A 20157-nucleotide genomic window follows, 5' to 3' on the forward strand; every position below is an offset into this window, starting at 1 on the left:
TAAACTGGACAGTAGTCTCATACTGGGCAATGAAATTCACCCCAACCTAAAGACAATCACAAACATCCATGTCCATGGCAGGATTCAAGCTGGCAGCCTACTGGTCGGAGAGTGGGTACACTAATCACTCAGCCAACTAGGCCAGTAATAATTAAATGATTAAACAAGAATATAATTTACGGATATGGAGGGACACCAAACAGCCAATTTCAATAATATATGGATCAGACAGTTGGGTTAGAAATAAAACAGGGATTGAAGAGAGGATCAATGAACATTGTGAGGAAAATAGGAAAGCGAATAGATGTCATCAGTCGGAGAACTATATTTTACACATCACGACACTAGAAAGGAATCTGAGATTATTAATATTTGACAACAATGCGTAAGCAGATGCTAAAAATGAAAATGAAAGATAAAGAATCAGAAATAAACCAAGCTGTAGATGAAGTGATGTAGTTAAAAATGCTTTAGGTAAGAGCTGACTACACTGGAAACCACAAAAATAATAGATTTGGAAGAAAACTGTTGATAGCAGCAAAATTAGCAATAAGAAACTCTTTTTTACTTTTATAGCATCCATCACCCTTTGAGCATGAAAGTTATGAACAGTTAATACATTCTAGTAGCAAGGCTTATACGTTGGTCATACATAACTGGTAATTAGTTTACGGAATTAACAACGCATATAAAATATATTAATTAAAGGCAACTTTCGCAACCTTCCTAACCATATCGCCAACAACATCAGATTGGATGCAGCCGGTATTCTCACTAAAGCCAAACCTCCAAAAACCAACTTATCCAAAGACGAATGTGCAGCCCTACTAGAAATGAAGAATAACAAAAAAAAAAAAAAAAAAAAAATAGTAATCACCAAAGCAGATAAGGGAAACGCCACTGTGGTGCTCAATCAAAAGGACTACAAAGGTAAGCTTAATGCTTTAATACTAGACCGTACTACTTACCTCCCTATTGAATATAATCCTACCAGCTCTCAGATTAGAACTCTCCACAGACTCCTTAAGAAAGTCACTAACAAACTAAAACCTTATAACTCTAGTTCCCCCTAATTATATGGACTCCCAAAAATACATAAACAAAATGTGCCATTACGTCCCATAGTGGATGGCATTGATTCCCTCACATATAAATTAGCCAAACATTTAGCCAAAACGCTCACACACTACACTGGCAACACACCATCACACATAAAAAACTCAGCCCACTTTAAAGACAGCATAGAAAACCTCTCACTCCAACACACTGACATAATGGTCAGTTTTGACGTCTCCTCCCTATTCACTAATGTCCCACTCAAAGAAACCCTAGAGCTCATCCAAGCCAAGTTTCCTCCCGATATCTCAGCCCTATTTCAGTTCACAATGAACTCAGGCTATTTCGTTTGGCAAGGAAAGTTCTACAAACAGATAGAGGGGACAGCCATGGGTTCACCACTTTCCCCACCCTTGGCCAATTTCTTTATGGAGACCTCTGAAGAGAAAGCGTTAAACTCTGCCCCACAAAAACCCACTATTTGGCTTCGTCACTCGCCAGCTTGATGGATCTTTGGTTTTCTCTGTTTACAGAAAACTCACTCATACTGGCAGATACATTCACCAGCAATCCCCCCCCCCCCACACACACAACAATATGGGGTTATAAAAACACTATATAACAGGGCAAAATTAATCTGCTCAGATGACAAGGCCTAACTACTGAACTAAACCACATCCTCAACACTTTCTTAGCCAATGGCTATAACCCCAAAATATACTAAAACCAGTAAACCACACACCCCCCCCACAATAAAGATTACACCAAATCTATCACCATCCCCTACATCCAGGGCACCTCTCAGAAAATAACCAATATCCTCAAAAAATATGACCTTACTTCTTGTTACAGACCATATAAAAAGTTGGCATCCCTTATCTGCTCTACCAAAGACCAACCACTTCCCCTAGACCTACCTGGTGTATACCAGGTCCCTTGCAGCTGCAAATTGTTCTACTTTGGCCAAACAGGCAGGACAGCAAATATCAGGATTTCAGAACACAAAGACTACATCCGGTTTCACCAGTACAGCCGCTCTGGGCTGGCAGACCATGCCTTAGATACCCACCATAGAATTGGTTGGAAGAAAACTAAAATAATACACTGCAGCAAGTTTAAATATGAAAGATTACTCAAGGAATCATCAGCAGCTCTAAAAAACGTTCCTAACCTCAACAAATTTGGGTGCACAAAACTACCCCAAATTTGGGAGACTTACATTATGAGAACTTCAGCCCAACTGCCAAGACAACCAAATTAGCCTGCCAGAGGGCACCATTAGGACTTTAGGAACAATATTAGTTTCTTGCTTTCTTTTTGCTTTTGTTAGTGCCTGCGTGCACATACCATATCTTTATGTTCCTGAAGATGGCAACGTGACGTTGCCGAAATATAGAAGTTATTCATTAAAGTTGCCTTTAATTAATATACTTTATATGCATTGTTAATTCTGTAAACTAATTACCAGTTAATACATTTACCAAACTTGGTAATCAGTTTGGCTGTTATTTATGTTTTCTATATTTAGTAAATTAACCTAATTGGCTCAGTATATATTATTTAGGATATATATATTTCTTTATATACAATTAACATTATTTTAATGTAATGATATTTCAGGAAACTTACTTTTACTTTTAACAATAGTTTCAAAGTCTTCTCCATTCTTTGCAACATATTCTGCCATCTTGTCTATAATCTGTCGTAAATCAAGCAATGCAGGAGGCAAAGGAGATACAGCAGCTGCTTGAGAGGAATTCTGGTCACTGGCATCCCCATAATTACCATTAACTTCCTGACCTGAAAGAACACAGGCAGGATCATCTGGAGTAAACTGACTGTAAGACACAGATGATGGAAGTACCACAGGCTCAAGACCAGGAGGAGGGGGGACTAAAGACATACATTCACTTGAAGTGCCCGGAGAGTCACTGGCATCTACAAAATGTGGCAGAGGAGGTGGGTAAAGAGTCAATTCTGATGAAATATAAATTATACACATAATGTACACACAAATATGTGTGTGGATTTGTAGCAGCAGAACAGCTAGGTTTAATGGGACCAAATTGTATCTGTTAATTAACTTTCCATAAACATTTCTTTGGAATAAAAGTTTTTTTTTTTTTTTGATGGGTTGAAAAGTATATTATACTTGACAAATTATTTTTTTTGTTTTCATTATTTGTATTCTACAATGCACAGTACACTCTCTTCGCTGAACATGTATAACATCGGTGAAGGGAGCGACTCATAACCTAATAACCTATAGGTCTTGAAGATGAGTCACTTTCCAGACCAGTTTCCCCCTTTGAGCTCTCAATCAGCGAAATCCATTAGAGATATTGAGAGCCAAATGTGATTTCCATCTCAATTGAAAATCACATTTCTCATACGCAAAGTAGTAAAATGGTGTATATTACTAGATTATGAATTTGAGGCATGGCAATAGGTCCCTACTGATGAATACCAGTCTGGGAAGTGACTTTCATAATAATATACACATACTCTGGGAAGGAATGCTGCAATTTGGGATGCAAAGAGCAACTCAATATGTTTTTCATAAACTAACAGTTTGAAGATATTTCACATGCAAACTTTTCCTTGTTTATGCTAAGATAAAATATAGATAAAACAAGAATATTTTTTGTCAAGCATAATAATGTAATCCCATTTTATTATAATACTTATCTTACTACATTTTTTTCAATAACTACAGTTATAACATATTGGTTCACAAGGAAGACACAAAGAAATTGAAAATGTGTTAAAAGCTATTTTTCCATTACAAAGTGGTAGCGTATAGTTGATTTTCACTGCCTAGCTTGAGATCTTGTTAATTTGGACCCTTAAGGGGACTAAAAAGTACTAAGTCCAGTTTTTAAAAGAGGGTTTCTGGATTATCTAATCTCCAGCACATGTTATTAATGCAATACATCTTTCCAAACTTTTGCAGCTGGATCAGCGTCAAAAAACAGAAAAAGTTATGACAAAGAGGTGCTCCTAGATATACCATTAATGGCAGGGGGCTAAAAAAAAAAAAAAAAGTACCTTGTTGTTTAAAATAGAGTTTCTGGATTATAGAACCCTTGATCTGCCCATAATACTAATGTGAAACATGTTTACAAGGTTTGCACTTTTTGGCAAAGACAAGCTATAAAAGAATTAATTCCCCTGGTTCAAAATAAATTTCTTTATTGCATTCACTGGAAAATTGAATAACTAGATAGTGAATGAGATGTTTTAAAATAAAAAAAAAAAAAAGTTTAAATTATGCAAAGAAAATAAAGTAATACATCAATGCATTTAGGGACAGACTAAAAATTCACTCTCCACTAGTTTCTGATAACTACTTGCCTATAGCAAGCAGGTGAGTGGATTTCTGGAGCTCTGCTCACAGGTATATAAAAAATTCACTATAGTGAGTCAACCAAGTTATACAATAAAACTATAAGACATTAAAAAAAAAAAAGATTTATTCTCTTATGCAGTATTTTCTGTATAAACAAATGATTTTCATAGTTAGCTGGCTAACATTATCCACCTGTCACATCAAAGTTAAGAAAATTGCCACATTGCTTTGTTTATGAAAGAATTGCTTAGAATGAGAGATGTGAAAAGAAAGCAAATATTTCCTCCTGCAAGTTTTGTTTTCTCATGAATTACATTTGAACATAAGTAATGTATTAAAATCAAATTTTCTTTTACTTTTAAGTAACTGAAGGTGAGTTAGCAGATCTCATACAAAGGTCAAGATTTTTGCATCAGGAAAACAGGGGAACTAGAGAGAGAGCACATCATGCATTTAGCAGACTAATACATTGTCTCATGGTCCTAGTTGGTATTCCAATTACCATTAGTAACTGTAAGAAGAGCATTGGTCAGTAGCCAAGAGAGAACCAACTGGCAAACCAACAGACATTTGCAATGTGTGTGTGTGTCTGTTTGTTTGGGGGGGGGGGGGGGGGGCACAAGTCATAAGTACTGCTTTTCTACTTTTTTCTTACCTTTAACTTTAATTACCATCTCTTTATTTCTTAAACTGTTTCAATGTTAAAGCAATATAAGTGTTTGGATAAGTATTTTCCTACCACCTGGGAGCCCAATAAACTAGAGTGCATTTTATTTAACCATCAAACTAGGATTACTAATTCTGGCAGTTTTCTCTTTAGTTAGCAAAAAAACTAAAGTGTGGTTTGTTAAGGAATCCTGAACATTGTTATCAATGTTCAGGATTCTGTTGGCATCCTGAAAGAAGTTGGAGGTGACTCACCTAGTATAATTCACAACAATGGTTAAGCCATATACAACAAAGAAATTATTCTTATCCATATCTTTATCAAAATCAATGTGATCCTAAAACAAACTTATCTGACTGGCACTTCAAAAAATGCACTCTTAAACCTGTAGATAAACTACAGGTTTCACGAAAAATAACATCACCGTGATACATTCCAAAAATGAACTGAGATCATATTCAAACATGCCCATGAACAATTTCAGAATTTTTATTAATTCTATGAATGGTGTAAAAGGAAAGAAAATATAAAACTGATTTCCAATTCAAAGCGTATTTACTTTTAATATTTTAAGAGAATATTAATTCTCTTCATGTGAATTCCACCAACAAAAGCTTGTAAACCTACATCACGATAGTACTAATGGTGGGCCATGTTAGGAATTTTTTTCTATTTTTATTTATTTTTCACATAATCCAGAAACCATGCTATAGAGGCCAAACATGAAACTTTCTCAAACCTGCAACCAGCTGGTTGGAGAGCACATATACAATGGTTAAGCCATATACAACAAAGAAATTATTCTTATCCATATCTTTATCAAAATCAATGTGATCCTAAAACAAACTTATCTGACTGGCACTTCAAAAAATAACAACTGGACTAACCAGGATGGCAAATCTATGCATATATATACATCTTACAGTAAACCTACTTTAATTTGAAGCTAAGGAATGAAAAATTATCACATTGTTTCCCTTGGATACATTCAGCTAGGCATAGGTATTATTCATAAGTGCTTTAGGAGGGGTTCTTAAGGGTCAAAGCTGTATAACTGAGAGGAGACCTCCACATAGGTCTCCTTTAAAGGAATGTGGAGAACAGACCAGGGCTTCTGACCTAATGTGCAATCCTCACCTTCTCGTAGTGCACCCTGTTGGGTATCTACCTAGATACTGAATGAAAGATGGACTGGCAGTTTGGGATTTAGCCGAACAAATTGTATTCTTATTGGCTTAAACCAAAATACAAAATGATGGTACAACATGACAAAATTTCATGCCGGCTGAGGGAATTGCCCAGGAACCAGGGCGAAGAGCGAAAAGTCAGCTACTGGAACAAACCCTAAAACACACCGCAACTCAATATCACAAGAGCTGAAGATCAGTACTATCAACATAAGATGCCTGAATGGCAAAGAAATGGAGCAAGCTGAGGAATTAGATAAGTACCAGATCGACATATAACTGAAACAAAAAAAAAAGGCAAACACTGGTGAGATCTTTCTGAGCAATAAATACAAAATGCTATATTCAGGCAATGACAATCAAGGAAAAGAAGGGGTACCCATAGTAATCAACACTAAATATGAGGCTAATCTTCTTGAATAGCAGGCAGTCTCAAGCAGAGTGATATGAGCAAATATCAGAATGGGGAACTGAACAACAAGACTTATTTGTGCCTATGGTCCCACAGAAGGCTCTACTAAGGTAGAAGTGGAAGAATTTTTTGAAGCTCTAGAGAAAGCTACAGACACAATGAAAAAGGAAAAGTTGGTCCTTGTTGGGGATCTAAATAGCAGAGTAGGAAGTGATTGAGACATATGGCAAATACCTATTGAATTTCTGCTCAGGACATAGACTGGTTATTATTAACACCATCTTCCAACATAAAAATGTGCACAAAATCACATGGAGAGAAGAGGCAAGGAATAAGAAAAGTCTAATTGACTATGTTATTGTTGATAGTGACGTTTTCTCCCTGGTGCAAGACACCACCGAGTGTACAGAGGATTTGAAATTGGAAGTGATCACAATTCAGTCTTGAGCAGGATAAAATTGAATTTCATATTGAAAAGAATAATATGTAAGAAAGTTTTAAAGCGAATAAAAGTTGAGCAGCTCTCAGATATGAACTGTAGACTAAAATACACAAAGATTATTGAAGAGAAAATGAAAGAATTTGAGAACAAGAACCAAACCTTGAAGAAAACCCTGATTGATTCAGCCAGAGAGGCATGTGGTGAGGTTTTCTGCAAGGATAGCAAAATCAGAATTCCATTGGACACAGGAAGTAAAAGAAGAAAACACATCAAAAGTCCATGGCAAATAAGTCAGCTTGTGCTCTTAGAGAATAGAGACAAATGTAAGAAAGCTAAACACTGTAAAACTAGCTAAACAAAAGTCATGGGAGGACTTTGGCAAGAACATAGAAAATAAATATCAAGAAGGTGGCAAAATATTCTGGAGGTTGTTGAAGAAGCTCAGAAATGGAGCAAAGAGTGCTCCATCTCAAAGGAATTAGAGATGATAAAGGTGACATGAAAACAAGAGAAAAAATATATCCTTGAAGTATGGAGTAATTACTTCGAAAAATTTCTAAATGAAACAAGCAGTGATAGTACAGTGCTAAAAAACATTCAACAGGCATACAGTCAGAAATACATATCCATACTTTTATTATTATCATCATCCAGGCCTCCATGGAGTCAAAAGACTCATCGTGGGAGGTCGTTTTTAGGAAATACAAAGTCTATCACTCCTTGAACCCATTAACCGTCCCCACTCCAACCACTTTCTCAGGCAATGCATTCCAAGGTTCAACCACCCCTCACCCTCTTGCATGGCCCCTTGTCATTGTTCCTTCCCTACATTCCACCAAGTGAAAGAACTGTAACCACCTCTCAACAGTTTAAAAGTCTCAATCATATCACCTCTCCTTCTTCTATCGACCAAACTCACAGTCCACATTCCCTCAGTCGATCCTCATAACACACATTCTACAGTCCTGAAACCATTTTGTTATCCGCCCCTGTACCCTTTCCACGGTCAATTTATCCCCTTCAATTCCTGGGGACCAAATCTGAGAACAATAGTCTAAGTGTGGTCTAATCAGGGCCTTATACAACAGAATGATAACTCTTTTATATCTGCAGGTCAATGTCCTTCTCAGTATTGCAGCAATCCTCTGAGTTACCCTCACCCCCCTTCGCAATATGCTCCCTGAATTTCAATTTTCTATTAATCATCACCCCCAGATCTCGTCTCCCCTACCTCGTCCAGTACAGTTCCTCCAATCGAGTACACATTCTCCCATCAATGGATCCCAAACCTCAAGACTTTACATTTTGATGCATTGAACCAACAATCCCATTTATTTGCACATCTGTCTAGTTTTTAGGAAATCCTCTTGCAGGGCTGCCACATCTGCATTATTACTGATAACCCTTCCCAACTTCACACCATCAGCAAACAACTGAATGTCCCCTTGCAAGCCATTGACAATATCATTGATATAAAGATTGAACAATACAGGTCCAGTACTGAGCCCTGTGGAACCAACTTGTAACCTTCTGCTTCCTTGATATTGCCCCATCACACACAACTCTCTGATACCTATCAGTCAGCCAATCCTGAATCCATGTGACTAACCCGACATTTAAACCCATGTGCTGCAACTTAAATATCAGCTTATCACGAGGCACCCTGTCAAACGCCTTTGCAAAATCCAAAAAAAATGGCAGTATATGGCTTTCCCCTCATCAACTGCTCGTCACTTTATTATAAAAGACAATCATATTACTAAAGTAAGAGCGCCCCTTAACAAATCCATGTTGATTTTCACAAATAACATTACCATCATCTACCCAATGCTGTATATAGTCCCTCACTAATTTCTCCAAGACCTTAACAACTACTACTGATGACACACAAACAGGCCTATAATTAGACACTTCCAGTCTGCTACTGACAATACTTGAAGTAGAAAAAGCCACCAAAGGCATGAAATGTGGAAAGGCAGCAGGAGTAGATGATATTCGACCAGAAAAGCTTAAGTATGGTGGTATAAAAGTCTTACAGTGGCTGCACTGCATAGTTCAGAAGGCGTTGGCTCTTTATCGTAGTAATAATAATATATGGGTACACCGGTCTGGCAATTCGTTAGTAGGGGTATATGTAAGTTCGGTTCACTTAAACCTTGGTATTATCCAGGTCTACCTACTCACTGATGAGACCTCAATAAAGGTCGAAACCAGTTTGGGTAGTGACCTCTCCTCATAATGTAAAACAGTAATACATCTCCTAGGAGCTGCGTTTTACATTATGAGATAATATTAAGGATAGTGATGGAGCTTGCTCCATCTTCGCTCCAAGTTGCTCTAGTGTTGTACCACCAAGGTGTTGACTTACGCTTGGACTCACCGATAGTTCTTCGGCATGAAACTCTTAGATTTCTATCTCTAAGTTTCATATCCGGCTTTAAAATAATGAGGGATTTATTATCCCCTTAACTTAAAGATTAGAGGCGTGAACAGATGGCATCAATGGCAATATCATATTAAAAATGAGGATATTAGGAAAGAACTTGACATTGTCAGCATCCGGGTATGCGTTAGCAGAGCTGATCTAAGGTGGTATGGTCACTTAAACAGAATGGGCAAGGAAAGATTAGCAAAACAAGTATTCTCAGCCAGGTTGGCAGGAAAACAACCCAGAGGAAGACCAAGGATTGATACGGTACAAAGTGCCTTAGACGATAGAAATATAAGATCTGATAATGTTGGAGTCTTGACAAGTAACAGACTGATTTGGAGGAAAGGTGTAGATAGGAGGTTGGTAATGATGTAGATTTTTCATGTAGTACTATCATATCCTGTACACCCCTTGAGGGTACATGGCAGGAATTTGATGATGATGACTAAAACCAGAGGAAAATAAATAGTTTATTGAACTTACTAACATTTTGCTTTATTTCCAGCAAAAGCTTCAGATCACAAAATTACAAATGTAGTATATATATATAGCACCTGATTAGGTGGCTGTAGAAACAATTCGATTTGTAACTGAAAAGGAAGTAATGTCTGATTAATGCACTCATAAGAGCAAGATAAAAACAAAGTTAATTAAGAAATGCCAGGGTAAATGTGGTTTTAGAACAGTGTGCTCATGCATTCTGTTTTCACAAAAATTGTCCCAAAAATCCCAGAAATGCTTCTGGGATTTTTGGGACAATTTATCCTGCATCTATTTATCCACAGCTCATCGTAGAGCACGTTTTCAGCAGTGTGTGTTGTATCCATAAAAATTGGACAAGACACCAATGGGCAGCTAATGTACACTTCACAGATGAGAGTAATTTTAATCTTTCTTCCGTCTAGAAGGCATTTGATTTGGTGTGAAAGTAGTACTCCTTACCATCATGAGAATGTTCTTGAAAGGGTGGTACTGGGGTTATGATGTGTTTAGGTATTATGTTTAATGGACACACCAAGCTAGAAGTGCTGAAAAAAGGGACTATGACTGGTAAATAATATTGCAACACAGTTCTTCAATGTCAAGTTTGATTGTTCTGTAGTGCTGCAGGCAAAGAATTCATTTTTATGGATGACAATGCCACACTACATCGTACATGAGCAGTGCAGATACTTATGAAGACTGAGGATATGAATTGAGTGGCTAATATGCTCCCCAGATCTTAACCTCACAGAACATGCTTGTGACGCAATAGGGAAATACACTGCTTCTCGAAATTCCCTCCTGAAAACAAACAAGGTCCTTGCTTGGAATTAGGAGTGGGCCAGTTTGCTTTAAGAACTCCTGAATCACTTGGTGCTGAGCACTGTAGTGTTGTAAGAGGTGCATTCAATTCAGGGTGGACATATTTCATACTGAAATGTCTCTCGGCATAGTTTTCTGTAAGCAGTGTACATTAATTCGTTAAGAAAGTCTGCATGGTTAGCCTAGTGGCTGTGTGCTTCGCAACCATATGCCTGGTGAAGGAGTGTCCTATATTAAATCGGATAATCTCATCTTCCTTTCCCTCTTTTACCTTGCGATGTCGAGGGTTTATTAATCATCGGATCTCAAACCGTTCACAGGATAAGGTGGTCAACCCAACGCCCCAGTGTGTCCCATGTCTGTAGCGTTGGTTCTCGAGGCCAATTTGCCTGCTTTGCAGGATGAAAAACCCCAGGATAAACTGGGGAAAAAATGCTACTGTCCATGCCCAAGACCGGCTAACTTGGCTATGACTGAGGAAGATCCTTCAGCTCCTGTCGGTGATGTGAGGATGTTCTTTAATTTAAGATCAAATTAACTAACCAATTGTTGAAAATGTCATTAGTCATTCAAGCATTTGCACTAGAACAGTAGTCAACAGGCAAACCTTTGACACCTTTAAAACACCGAGAAGTTTTACTTTTTCCAATCATTAGGAGCTCTAGTTTCTCACTTTTCATATTAGCACAACAAAGAACTGTCACTCACTCTTTTTAAAGATTTAAATCCTTTAGTACAGTACTTTCATTTTTAAACAAATAAGCATGCTCAGGCATTGCACAAAAATAGTCCTGTTTCGTCTGCATTGTAAATATCCTCGGAAGAATATTCAGCAGTAATTGTTGGCCACTCGGTCTTAATCCATGCATCTGTTGTTAAAAAATCAGCACTTTTTCCTTCACCATGAATATGCTTGTACACAATATTCTCTCACTTTTTCCACCTGTTAAACCATCGTTCAGTTGCAGTGAAATTTTCTTCGCCCATTGTTTTTGCAAGTTCTGCTTTTTGACGCATCAATGGCCCATTAATCGAAGCATTCTTTTCGCGAACATTACTAAATCAAATTTTTAATGCTGATTCAACTTGAGTATCCTTACCAGATCAGGCTCCCTTCCATTCCATGTTCTCATTAGTAAGAGCTGAAGTTTCAATGTTTGATTTGTTTTTTAAGATCTTACATAAGGATGGTTGTGAAATTTTTAAATCTATAGCCACACTATGCTGACTCATTTTGAGCAACTTACCATAACACTCAAAATTCTTTGCTTTTCTTGAAAAGATAAATTTTTACTTTTTTAATTGCTTCTGCCATAATGCTAGGGGCTGTTTTAACGAGGACTTAAAGTCAAATTCACTTACTGAAAGAGTGCATGAAAATAAACTCGAAAAATCACAATTAGACTGTATTTACCCCCCCACCACCACCCAGACACATTTGTCTGGAAGATTTAAGATTTACAGAAGATTAGCAAGGAAGTCAGATTTTGACAAATGTTCTTTGTTAAATTTTCTCCTTATTAACCTTATTTCTTAGCATTCTGAGACGCAAAAGGCTAAACATTCAAGGATTTTGATAACAATAACTCTGATTATAATAGACCGATTGTTTCATTCATTTTAAATGGTGTGTTTTGAGACCAACTGATTTTGATAACAATAGCCGACTGATAATATTATCCACGATCACAATAAGCAGATTCTACTGTATTTAAGTTTATTGATTTACTTCAAGAAATATCTGATTTAATAATTTTGGATAAATTCAAGTTATCGGACAAATTTATCATGTCTTAATGGAGTGGATAATACATCAGTGTGATTCAACATGAAAGGGAAAGAAAAAAAAAAAACTTCTCTTTATAAAAATTCTACAAAGAGAAGTATCACTGGAATGGGACAGTCACTTTTCTATAACAATAATCAGCTGATAACATTAAGTAAAGGATATAAAAAATTGCATAATTTATTTCAATTTACTGTTATGAACATTAATTTAATTTATTGTTATAAACAACTTATTAATAAGTAACAACATAAAATTTATTCATACAGTTGAGTTCATTCTTGTATGTATTCTTGTCGTTGTTAGTAACAGTTCATGTTACAAACAAAGGCATGCATAATGCCACAGATTGATTGTTTGCTAATCAACTTTCAAAGTAAATCCTTGTGAAAATTTATCAACACTTTTGCATTTATACCATTAGGGTTGAATAACTAAAATCGTTCTGAGAATTTGTTGATGAGGAATATAAAACTAGTAGAACACAGAAAAACATGTTGGTATCTTTGTTGCCTATTTTGGAAAGAGAAAGACAATCATTACTAAAATATAGAGCATCAAGGCTTCAATTTGGTATCAAAATGGAGAATATTATGAATTATGAATTCATTCAAAAAAAGTTTTGAAAATTTACCAGAGCTTATGAGAATATAACCTTAGACATTGGAGTTGCCTTAGAATACAATACTTAAGACTAAAATCATATTTTACTTCCACCAATAAATGTGCAACTGTACTAACCAAGTTTTTTTTTTTTTTTAATCTGCTTTTCTTTCCAATAATACAAAATTTCTTACACAATTAAACTCTTTTTATCTACACTTCAGAGAATTAAAAGACAAGATGTATTAGAATTTGAAGTAAGAACAGAGACTGAAATCTTTGACAAATAAAATAAAATAACACAGAATATTTACCTGCTACTACTAAAGAGTTGTTTGCATAATTTGATTAATGATGATTTTCTCATGCATTCACAATTAAATTTTCTGTAGATAAATTCTATAATATAGTAACAAAATAGATACAAGAATAAACTCAACCATTTGAATAATTTAAGTCTATGTCCTGGCAGCACTAAATAAAAACAGAATTGAAAAACATCACTATCTTGATAACTATAAATTCAGATTCCACATTAGCACAAGTTGTAGACCAAGATAATTTACTTAATGAATTCAGACTTCTTTCCAACATTTTCATAATGAAAACAATCCTTCTGAGAATATGAATGTTGTTTAATTTATTTTGACACCGACTGGTTACATTGCTTCACAGAAAGAGTTTCTTCATTAGTGAACAGATTGCATATGGCACAGTAAAATTAATGATAATTATAAAAACCTATTCAAGGAACAAAGTGTAATTAGTTTACGAGTAAAGGTAAAACAGTATTTAAAAAAAAAAATAAAAAATAAAAATAAAAATAAAAAAAAAACTCTTCTAAGTATACAAGACAATCATGTTAGCTGCTTCAGCCACCATAACAAAATTCCAGCAAACAGAAACTGCTGGGACTTCAGAAGTTACAAATACTTAAATTTTGATGAACTCATGTATTTTACATTATATTTCACTTTCTTATTATTAATGCCAATTTATTTTTTGTTTTATTTACTATTTATGAATTTATCCTTTAATTATTTATTACTTAAGCACTTAATTAGCTCCTAAATCATGATTACTTTATATTAAAATATAAAAGGTGAACAAGGACATTCTTTTAAAATAATTTTCTTCCAAACTACAGCAATGATTTTTGCAAAGTAGTAAATTTTACTTCATGAAAAATTTGATCATCTGTTGATGTTCCAAAAACTGGTGTAACCACAACTGACGATGCACACACACACACAACACAGAAAGGACATGTTACATGGTCAAAGTCAAGTTAGCTTCCCACATACATCCAAAACGAATGTGTTACGGTGAGTTGAAATTGGGAGGAACAACATAGAACAGACAGTAATGCATTCTGCACTAAGTCACTCCCATGGAGAATTTTGTGTAAATCTTCTGCATATCATATCGCTTTAGTCCCCCCCCCCCCCCCCCCACATGCACCACTGCCCAGACTTTCTGAATCCAGATTTAGCTGGCAGATCAGCTTGTTAATAACAACATTAACAAGCTGACTTGGAAGCATACTATATTACAGAAAATTTAATTGTGAATGCATGAGAAAATAGTTAAATCTCTGTTACTGTTATGTTTAGAATATATTCCTTGTAGATGGTCTGCAGAATAACTGTTTTAAAGCTGTATTCTTGGAAGAAGAAATGGTGAAAAAAATAAACTGAGTCTCTGAACTGGAGGTCAAACAGGGTTTTTAGTTGCTTCCAGCTTACAATAACCTAAGTGGTAGCATGACACTCATCTACTACTTAGTAGTGCTGCCTAGTATCACAGATGCTTGTATTTCCTCTGGGGTGGGGGATATAGATGCTTATACTGTATTTATTCAAATATAACTTTCACTTTTTCCCTCAAAATTAAAGTTAAAAAATCGTGGTGTGAGATACATGCAAGGATTTTCAGAAACTAAAGTTTTTCAGGAAAAACTAAATCGACGTTTATAATGAAATCCTCAGTATTCATTATAATTTATAACTGCTCACTTTATAAAATGAATGAATTTAAATTTTAATTATCAATGTTATTTACACGATTGGTGGCTTGCCTTCATCACGCGATATATTTGAATCTTTAGTGACAATACTTCTGTAATTAGAATACTACTGTTAATAGAAGGCAATACTTCTGTTAATAGAAGGCTACATAATTGAATTTGCAGACAGTCAGGTTCATATATAGGCAGGGCTTGAAAAATATGCTTGTCTGATCGTCCATGACTAGTGAGAATTTTTAGTCAAAGTAAAAAAGCAGAAGAGGAGTTTCAGTTTAATTGACAGTTCATGTAGTGTCAATTCTGTTTCTGTTTTATGTCATAAATAAGATTTTGGATGTTTACCATACTAACAGCATTAATTGGGAAATGTTGATCATTACAAATGCCTTATTGTTAATTATCAATGTTATGTGATTATCATGTAAATAATTGTTATTTATTAAATTTATTTATATATCAAATAATGATCATCAGATTTTGTTCTAAGAAAATATGCCCAATGACAGGATATGATATGGGCGCATTATTTTATCTTTAGAGAGTGCTCATTAGTACCTTGAAGTAACCAATTAATCATCATATGGTAAACAGCTTATTTCTTACTTTGTGATGGAATATGCAGAAATTAGCAGTTAATAGTGGATATTAAAATTTGGAAAGCTGAGATAGAAGTATTTATCTGTCTAAAATATTTCTTTATATTGATTCTAACCTACATGTTGTCGAGTTGCCGTCGTGACTTATCAAATCGCTTGCCCTGTCCATCCGATGATGTTTTGGAGCCAAGAATTCAGAAATGCATTAATAAAGTTATGTGTAGTTTTATTTTACTGACAATTTTTGTTACTGCATATTTTCAAAATTTGTGTATAATGGAAGAAGAGAAATTGATCAATTTTTTTCCATAAAGTGATTCCAGATATATTATAATGAAAATGTAATAAATAGTATGATTAATAAAAAATTAAATTGTCTTATATCACTTATACAATGCATGAATTTTTTCTATACAGATTGATAAATATATTAATATATAAGTAGTTAATGTACAAAAAAAATAGGATAGGACAAGGTCATACTGAATGTGTTTGATATCTTAATTTACAGAACAACCAGGGTTGAGCTGTGCGGTTGTGCAGATTGTGCGCCGCACAACGCCGCTTGAAGATAGGGGCGCCATTTCACAACGGGAAATAATAATAAAAATATATATAAATTTTCTTATTCTTGAATTATATCGTACTATATAAATATCACAATTACAAATTATAGTGAACGCAATAAAAATGAAATTTTAAATCAGTCAAATTATTATGAATTCTAAATAATCTAACAACATTTTTAACTTAATACATCACCAATTTTTTATAATTTGTTTGAAGTGAAACGATATCAATATTACCACAGATTTTATTTCACAGAGTAAGCATCGACTCAGTGAAAACTGTATAAATATTCTTGATTGTTTATTATATTTTTAGTGGAAATTGTTAATTTTAAGACAGACAGTGAATTCACACCGTCGACAGGGTGTAGCATAGAGGTAGCCTGCCTAACGGCGCTCATTCAGCTGTATTAAGGCAACATGATATTTTACAAAAATACAGCATTTAGTTTAATAAGGTTCACAGATATTTGCAGACTGTAATGTATTTCTCAACAAACAGTGCAATTAGAGACAACTGGGAATATATAAACACTAACTAATAATCACATCTCCTCTGCTGTATAGACTGGAGCAAACCATATGGTTTTGCTTGATACTACCCAGTCATGAACGTGTTAAAACTAAGAAATATTATGGAAATCGGTTTAAGAGAATTAGCATTTCAATTTGTTAGCTTGTTTTGTTTGGATCGTGCGATCTTTTGTTAATACCCCACCAATCATATGCACTTCTTAATAGTTGCTTTTTCTCTACTGTCGTACAATCGTGCGCATCTTTCACTTATCATTAGTAATTTGTCAAGGATTGTTCATTACGTAACTCAAATCTTAAATTACTGATAATTTTTGCTTGATATAATGGGAAAGAAAATGACTCTATTTGGGTAGATAACTTTGATTGCACACAAGGAAACTGCTCTCGAGGACAGAAGAAGTGATGGAGAATAGAAGCTTCTTGGTAAGTCATAACCATTTTCAGTTTTTTTTTCTTCTGAAAATTTTAGTTTCCGAAAATCCCCGCATATATCTCAGACCGCGATTTTTTAGCTTTAATTTTGGGAAAAAAGTGCGAGTTATAGTCGAGTAAATACAGTAATTTTTTTAGCTTTCAAATTCTTAAGTATGGATCATTGGTTAAAGACTGTATTTATAAAACACACAAAAGAGAGCAATATAGCAGATATAGAAAGAGGCAATTCCACTTGCATCACTGATGATAAATTATTTATATTAAGTAAAAATGTATAGTATCTTTATAAATTTTGTTCTATTAAAAATAAAGCTTTTTTTTTTGTTGTTGTTGTTGAAATGTATATCTAAATTCAAATAAAACAGACATTTAAAATGAAATATATTTTTATTTATTATTATTATTTTGATATGGGTATTTTGAAAAGGTACTTGGTAATAATGAAAATTAAAGAAGGGGTACACAGATATCTGAAGTTTCAGAAACAATGATCTATCCAAATATTTAGTCTCATAGGTGTATAGCGTGACGTTTGTGTTCTTAAATTCAGCTTCAAATTTGGATAGACGCTATTTCGTCTATCCAAATATGCACTTACATATTTTTCAGTGTTATTTCAATTTTGAATGTGAAACATATTGAGTGTATTGTGTATTCTGTGTTTAAGTGACTTTTGGACAATTTTTGACTTGTTTTTGTGAATTTGGATTATTCATGTAAAATAAGTACGTCTATTATATTTTTGCTAAGTTTGAAAATCAGTTTCGTTGTTTCATTTTAGTTAATTATCTTATTTTGAAAACAAAAGGTTTTCAACTTTTGTTTCCAACAAATATTTTCAATAAGATATTTATTTATATTTGTTCTTGTTCTGGTTGGAAGACATTAGGGTTGGGGTCCTTTTACTAATTTCTTAATTATTAAACAATTACCAGAATGTAAAAAAATATTAAATAAATATCACTGAGAAATCAATCAGTGCCTAATATCTCTACTTGTTAATTTTCAAAAAAATACCTAAAATGTAAGCATATTTATTATTCAAAATATCTGAAAAATCAAATTCTGTAGTAAAAAAAAAAAATAGTCCGTTTTGGGCCATTCACCTTAAAAATAATAGTTGGTTAAGGAGTTAAAAAATAAGTTTAAGGGAAAATTTCAGCAATTATTTATTTATTTTGGTGGACAACTTTTAACGCTCTTCTTATTTTAAAGTCTAATCAAGTATGTTAACCCCCAGATGTCGGAAAAAAAAGCCAAAGAAGTTATATGGTGCACAAAACAGGAAAAGACAATTGCAACGAGTACAACTGGAACATAAATTGAGTGGATCGCTGAATAAATTTTTAACTTCAGGACCACATAAAAAACGAAGAACAGAAAGTTCTGACGAAGCAAGTACTCTGTGTAGTTCTACTACAGAAAAAGAGAGGACACAAGATAACTATGAAGAAAAATGTTATATGCAAATATGAAACTGGCCTGACAAGACTGTCTACAGAAGTTACAGCAGAAGAAATACTGGATTCCGATTCAGCGAAATATGAAACTTCAAATTTTACTTTTAAATTTTAATGTTAATGATCCAGGTACTTGGCCAAATCATATAACTACCAAAGTTAGAGATTGTTTAGTTGAGCAATAATGATGTAATTTTTTTCATGTAGTACTATCATATCCTGTACACCCCTTGAGGGTACATGGCAGGAATTTGATGATGATGATAGTTGAGCATTGCCCGTGTCAAGTAGTTAATAAAGAATTTCGCAAAGATGAAGAATCCAGCCACAAGTTTTCTGATTCATACTATTACTGAACTTTAGCAAATGGAGAAAAACTTTTACGAAGTTATTTAGTTTATTTAGAATCACGAAATTCGGTTTTCTGTTATTATTGCAAAATATTTGGTAGTCAAAATTTCCAACTTACTAACGAATATGGTTGTAACGATTGGCAACATGTGAGTCATATACTAAAAATACATGAGACAAGTTACGCACACATTAAAAACTGTTCAAAATACAGCGAACTTAAAATGCCATTGATTAAAAATTGCATTATTGATTGCACATAATAAAGATTATACGAAACTGAGAAAAAATATTAGCAATCTGTTATAGAACGGTTAATCTACATAATACAATATTTATCGAGACAGTGTATAGCTTTTAGAGGTTCTTCACAAAAACTTTTGGAAATGATAACGGCAATTTTTTAAAGTTAGTAGAAACTGTCGCTAAATTTGATTGGATAATGGCAGAACACTTGCATCGCATCCAAAACATCACTAAAAAGGAACATTGCTCATTATTTAAGTGATAAAATACAAGATGAAATCATCCGTATAATTTCTGAAACTATAAAACAAAAAGGTTTAGAAATGGTTAAAGAGGCGAAATATTATTCATTAATTCTTGACACTACTCCAGATATAAGCCACACAGAACAATTACCTATTGTTATTAGATTTGTTAATCAAAAAAAAGATACAAATATAGCAGAAATTCATGAACATTTTTTGGGTTTTCAATCTGTAGAAGATACCACTGGGCAAGGACTATTTCAATTTATAAAAAATTATTTAAAATTACTGAATATTAACATTTCAGATTTACGCGGCCAAGCTTATGATAACGGTTCAAATATGCGAGGCAAACATAATGGACTGCAGAAAAAAATCCTTGAAATAAATTCAAGGGCTTTTTTTATTCCGTGTGCTGCTCATTCATTAAATTTGATAGTTAATGATGCAGCTA

The 20157-nt window shown here is 34.2% G+C and overlaps 1 protein-coding gene across 3 annotated transcripts in view; it reads right to left on the reverse strand.

Annotated features, from left to right (window-relative positions):
* su(w[a]) (suppressor of white-apricot) overlaps positions 1–20157 on the reverse strand; it is a 224604-nt gene that overhangs the window by 88359 nt on the left and 116088 nt on the right. For 2 of the 3 annotated variants that reach the window (XM_090400459.1, XM_090400461.1), the window contains exon 8: positions 2686–2994. In XM_090400459.1, coding sequence (XP_090256585.1) covers positions 2686–2994 — 309 coding nt within the window. The remainder of the gene's footprint in view (positions 1–2685; positions 2995–20157) is intronic. The other variant, XM_090400460.1, reaches the window with a different exon arrangement.

This window comes from Typopeltis vanoorti, chromosome 11, assembly GCF_054136105.1.
Source record: "Typopeltis vanoorti isolate ZY-2024b chromosome 11, IOZ_Tvanoo_1.0, whole genome shotgun sequence".
NCBI classification, from domain to species: domain Eukaryota; kingdom Metazoa; phylum Arthropoda; class Arachnida; order Uropygi; family Thelyphonidae; genus Typopeltis; species Typopeltis vanoorti.